The sequence below is a fragment of the Hipposideros armiger genome, unplaced genomic scaffold (genome assembly GCF_001890085.2).
Source record: "Hipposideros armiger isolate ML-2016 unplaced genomic scaffold, ASM189008v1 scaffold_34, whole genome shotgun sequence".
NCBI classification, from domain to species: Eukaryota; Metazoa; Chordata; class Mammalia; order Chiroptera; family Hipposideridae; genus Hipposideros; species Hipposideros armiger.
In genome coordinates this window covers 5,195,830-5,201,829 of record NW_017731384.1, presented here as the reverse complement: position 1 = coordinate 5,201,829, position 6,000 = coordinate 5,195,830, and the positions used below count along the sequence as shown (strand labels likewise).

Sequence of the window (6,000 nt, the reverse complement as noted above, 5' to 3'; positions counted from 1 at the left end):
CCCTGCACGTTTTACTCTTGGAGATATCAGCAGCAGCTTCCTGTAAGCAGTAAGTAAATCATGGCTGTTTCCAACTGGGCCGTGGGGTGTGGTTAGGGAGCAAATAAGCCCAACTTCAGCTGCATTACCACACATCATATGTCACCACGAAAACCCCAAATGGTGTTGTGCCTTGTATCTGGCCCTCCTACCTGATTCCTGGGCCCAACCTCAATGGGCACCAGACCAATAACTGTTAAGCCCCGCGGATGGGGCCTCCGTGAGTCTGCAGACTTAAGAAAGCGAGGGCTCTCCCCTCTGAGAACGGAAGTTAGTGCAAAGGAGCTGGCTTCCACAGGCCACCGACAACGTCAAGGAGACCACAGTCCTTGAAGCACTTCCCGGTGACCCCAATTATTCTATTAGTAGCCATGGTGATAAACACTCAGGAGCACCTCTCCACTGACGTCCTCAATAACCCCCCAGGGTCACATACTGCAAACTTCCAGCCTGAAGGCGGAAACCATCTTCCTGCCGCGCTGCTGCTCAGGAGTGGGGCTCAGCCTGGCAGCGTTTGCAGGTCTAGAGGCTCAGATATTCCGGGGACATTCCAGGCATTGTCTGACAACCCCTAGAAATTAAGGACTGTTCACAGAAGCACCAATGGCCCACACAGGCTCAGTGTGCTGGCTTGCTGGGGCCGGCAGCGTTGGGAGGACAGCCTCAGGAACCACCAGAGTACATTGGAGCAGCATTTGAGTCACTTCCATGTGACCCTCGGGAAAGACATAAATAGACCCTTTGATGTATGAGTCCCTTACTGCGAAGCCCTGTGCTCACAGGGCCGGCCTTACAAAGTCGGCTCCGGTTCCTGTAGCCTCCTTCCCTCCTCTCACTTCCTCTTCCTTTTGGTGAAAGGAAGACACACGGAAATGACAGGGAAAGGCCACGAGGCCTGACGTTTCCTGGCTGTGCTTCAGACCACCTGAAGAGGGGATATTGGGGTTCTGGGAAGCAAAGCCCCAAGCTAGTGAGTCAGGGGGCACCAGGAGTCAGGGGGCTGTCCCAGCTGTTCAAGGTTCTCTCACAGGGAATAAGCACCCGAGTGAACCCACCTTCCGCCAAATCGTTACATATAGATCTGGATAGACAACCTGGGTTGATGATAGGGGAAGAGGAGAAAGGGAGTGGAAAGAGGTTCATCTCAGAAGAGTCTCCCTCGGGGTTTCTTCTACCAGATCTCATGTGGCCACTTGCATGCATCTTTTGAGGATGGCTCTGTTTGCACAAAGATGGCCAGGCCAGGTGAGAGGTGGCAGGCCAACCTCCTCAACAGCCTGGGCAGGGCTGGCCGAGTGGCTCAGTTGGTTAAGAGCACGAGCTCTGAGCAACAGGGCCGCCGGTTTGATTCCTACCTGGGCCAGTGAGCTGCGCCCAAGCTGAGCTGCCGCTGAGCTGCCAATAGGTGGCAGGATGGCTCAGCTGGTGAGAGCACGTGCTCCTAACAACAAGGTTGCCAGTTCAACTCCCGCATGGGATGGTGGACTACGCCCACCAGCAACTAAGATTGAACACAACACCTTGAGCTGAGCTGCCCCGTCGGCCGGATGGCTCAGTGGTTAGAGTACGTGCTCTTAGCAACAAGGTTTCTGGTTTGACTCCCGCGTCAGATGGTGGGCTACACCCACCCACAACTACAATTGAACACGGCACCTTGAGCTGAGCTGCCCTGAGCTGCCGTCGGGCGGCTGGATGGCGACTGGACTTGGAGCTGAGCTAGCTGCACCCTCCACAACTGAGATTGAAGGACAACAACTTGGCTGTTCCCCCTTCCCCAATTCCCCAACACTGTTCCCCTTCCCAATTCCCCAATAAAATCTTTTTAAAAAAGACCCCAGGCGGGGCATGGACCTACTCCACTTACCCTGTGCCCAGTCTGCGACCCGCCAAAGAGTACCTCTGAGGCATCCAGGCCGTCAAAGCATCGGCCTGGGGGCAGGCTGGCCCCGGCCAGGGCTACCACGGTGGGGAAGATGTCCAGCACACTGCAGGAAGAAGAAGACAGCCTTGGCTCCAAGGAGTCCCAGACCCTCTCTCTCTGGCCATGCAAAAACCCAGCCCAGCCAGCCCTGACAGCCTCCCGTATGGCCCGCCCCCTCCACCTGCCTGTCCTTCCGTCTGTTTCCACCTGGATTTCCGCTCCTACAAGAGGCAGAAGGGCCTGGTGGTTCTGCACCCGGGCTCTGCAGCCGCGTGTTGCTGGGGTTAAAATCCCAGTGCTGCCACCTATCTAGCTCCCAAGTGCTTCAGTTTTCTGTTCTCTAATAGTGTCCAGTAATAATGGTAATAATAGTGTCCTGCTCATAAGCTGGTGGGGGTGGATGAGGCACACAGGTAAGGCACGTAGAGGGAGCTGGCACTCGGAAGGTGCTCACTGGATGTGTGTGCTATGATTATGCACAGGGGCACCCCTGAGGACCTAAGAACTAAGCGGTTCTACTGTCACAAACTAGGCCACTCACTGAGAGGGGACAGTGTGCAACAGGTGTCTGCGAGAGAACGTGTGCTTCGTTTTTCCTTCCCTGGGTCTCTGTGTCGCAAATATCTAGTCTTTGTTTAGAACGTCATAATGTGTGAAACATTCACCCCCTTTAATTTGGCTCTTTGGTTCCCCCATCACAAAATAGTAAGTGCTTATGACAGAAAAAAAAGCTAGCACATCCAGAAATATAAAGGAGAAAACAACCCCTGAATAGCCCACCCCCTAAAGGCAGCCATTGTTAACATTGTGGTGGATTTTGTTAGTGTGATTTTTTTTTCTTTTTAAGCCATGTGGTACAATTTTACTCTACATCTCCCTCCAGCCTGCTGTGCTCCATCGGAAACAGCGTAGCAGCAAGAACCAATCAGATACCCTTTCAACAGAGCTGTTTATCTGAGGGCCACACCAACGCAGAGTCGACGGGCTTGATGGAGCCGGGAGGGCAGGGCCAATGTGAGGCTGGACTTCCCCAGGAAAGAGACCCCGGTTCGGTTCGCCTGAAGCCAGGCACAGCAGCAAAATTCAGACTCACTCATGTGGACCTGAAGGGCCACAGCTTCCCCACCGGGGGTCTGGGGAGGGGCGCTCTGCCCTCCAAAAGCAGCTGCAGGTGGGATGTGCCATGCAACTCCTCCTCCCTGTGCCAGCCTCCTTCTCCTCCCCAGGGCTCTGCCTACAACCCCAGGCAGAATCTCTCCTCTGACGATGGTACAGGGTGTTTCTGGTTTGCCTTCAGCTTTTACAGTCCACATAGCGGGCGGCTTATCTCTTGAGATACATGCTCCCTCAGCGGGCATCCCACGCTGATGCAACAACATCGAGGAGTGCAGAGTAAGCACTTGCAGAGTGTAGCACAGGGCAGAAACCTGTCTGGAGTCCAAGGTTCCTGCCGCAATTTGGGCAGCACAGAGGACTGCAATGCAGTGTGAGAAGGCCGTGGAGGCTGGGGCCGTCTGAGTTTTCCCTCACTTGCGCCCCTAGGAGAGTTCTCTGTCACAGATTGGTCAAATCAGTGAGCAAGAAAAACAGGATCTGAGTTAGGTCTTGGAATGCATGGTACACTGTCTTTTTCCATCTTATTTTTTCCCCTCTATTATGACGCTTATCATCCTAATTATATAGCAGTGAGTCTAAAGTTCTCGGAACCCCAGTGCCTCAGAATTTACTGGGAACCTCAGAGGAACCTAATCCACCCGGACACAAAGAAAACCTCTGGCCCATGAGAAAAGTGTCAGTGTCTCCAGAGACTTGTCAATCCCAGCACTGACTGGCAAGCTCGGGCTGTCAAAAGTACTTCCTCATGGAATGGAGGGAGCCAAGCCCCTGAGGTTTCCCTGGGAAGGGGGAGAGCCTCCCAGCACACACAGTCCCAAGGCCACCCCAGGGCTGGCCCCCAGCCTAGGTGTGAACTTGGAGAAACCATTGGCTCTATGAAGGCTACCCAAGGGACCCCCGCTGCTCCAAACCTCAAACCTCACCTAAGAAATTGGTCCTGGGAGTCTTAAGACCTTGGAGAAAGAGACAGAAGAAAACAAAACAAAACAAAAAACCCAAACCCCCCAAACCTACAATTTCTCGTTTCTGCAGTTCATTGGGAGGTACTTGGGATGGGGGCTCTGGGCAGGGCTACGCTCTGCCTTTCATGGGACCACGGGGCCCTTCCTCCATACAAAACATCAAAAATTACATTTCATAACTGTGTGGACAGAAAGATGAATATATAAAGAGTATACATCAAACTATTTTCTTCAACCTAAAAGTTCTTTCTTTCCCTTTCTTCTGGTTTTAAAAAAAAATAATAAAAATGTCATGTGCTCCTACAGTCTCCTGGGCCCGACAGAGAGGTTGGCCCTGACGTTAGAAGGGGAGAAACCCCACTTCCATGGCCTTCAGGTGACGAGAAGAGCAGCCCCGAGCCTGCTCACGGAAGGAGAGGCTGAGGGTGCTCTCTGCACGACCACACAAACGGCTGCCATCAGAGAGGTCAGGAAACACCTGTGCAGGTTCTGTTGCCCGTGTGCAAATACAGTATTTCTTTTTTCTTACTATGGCTTCGGCCAGCCCAAGGCACCGAAAGCTATCCAGAGGACGTGTGTCTGTTAGTGTTCTTATCCATGGAGCTGCCAAGGAACCTGGGTGTGCAAACGGGGTGAAAGCGAGAGGTATGCAGGAGGCCCTGCCCCCACAGGCAGGCAGCGGGGGAGCTGAAGGGCTGCAGCAGGCTCGCTCAGAGCAGAACCACGGAGCAAGACCTGTGCTGATGGGAGCTGAGATGCTGTGCTGGGCTGTCCTGGGGCGGAGTGCATCCTAGGGCAAAGGGAGCGGTGGGAAGGGAGGGAGTTTCCTAGAAGCTGGGGACATTCTATCTGGGGAAAAAAGGCGGATGTGATCTGAAGACAGGAAGTGAGAAGGGTAAGGGGGTTGCTCAGGGAAGGACTGGGGGTGCATGGGACTGGTCATGGCAGGGGAGGGGGAGCTTTCTGTCCTTTGTTTGGAGTGAGGGAGGGGAGAGCAGACCATGGAAGAGGGAAAAGTGTCCCTAGGACATGGGGAGCAGTCTTTATTGGCGTTTAGTTGTAAGTTTCTTCCTTCGTACCCACCCCTTTCGGGCCCAAGCCCTGCTGGGAGGTTTGAGGGGCTGCAGCTTCCCCCAGAGCATTAGTAGAGCCTAACAGCAAAGCGTGCATGTCCCTAACAGAGCCCAGCGTGGCAGGTGGGGCTGAGACCACCTCGCCATTTCCCCCTGCTGCTGCCCACTGCCAGATACAGGACGTGTGTGTGTGTGTGTGGGGGGGTGGACTTTCAGAAGGGACCTGTGACTAGACCCTGCCCAGGGATGACGCCTAAACCACAGGACACTGACGTGAATACCTTTTCCTTGTAGCTCCTACTTCTGGGACACGTTTCTGTGGCTCATGAGCACAGAAGCCGTCGAATCCCCTTCCACACATGACTGCCTTTCGGACACGGGAAGGGAGCCAGGAGGTTCCCCAGGGGATTCCCGCTCTCCTGGCTAAACAGCAGAGTTCACTGTTTTCCAGATTAGATGGTTTCAAGTCCTTCATACCACCCTGGTTACCTTGTACTTGCCCCTGTCATCTCTGAAAGAGAGGCTCTCTGTTCTGAACAGAGAGGGAGACTCCCAGCTCGGACACACAGCAGGCCCTTCATCTTTTTATCCATGGCTAAGAGAAACCCCTTAAAGTTCTGCTTCTCAACCAGCGGGAGCTGGTCCTCCCAGGGGACACGGGGAGCTGCCTGGAGACATTTTGGTTGTCACACCTGGGGGTGGGGAGGTGCAACTGACATCTCGTGGGTAGAGGCCAGGGATGCTGCTAACCATCCTACAACGCATCGGGCAGCCCCCCACAACAGAGAACGATCCAGCCCCAAATGTCAACAGTACTGAGGCTAAAACACCCCACTTCGGAGTTTTGGATTCAAACTACCACCAGGCCCCTTCACACGTGCTGCCCCAG

General features: G+C 54.1%; 1 protein-coding gene across 15 annotated transcripts in view; it reads right to left on the bottom strand.

Moving 5' to 3' along the window:
• Window positions 1-6,000, bottom strand: part of ARSG (arylsulfatase G) — a 106,482-nt gene that overhangs the window by 14,748 nt on the left and 85,734 nt on the right. For all 15 annotated transcript variants that reach the window (XM_019637698.1, XM_019637700.1, XM_019637685.1 and 12 more), the window contains one exon: window positions 1,904-2,024. In XM_019637698.1, the coding sequence (XP_019493243.1) occupies window positions 1,904-2,024 (121 nt within the window). The remainder of the gene's footprint in view (window positions 1-1,903; window positions 2,025-6,000) is intronic.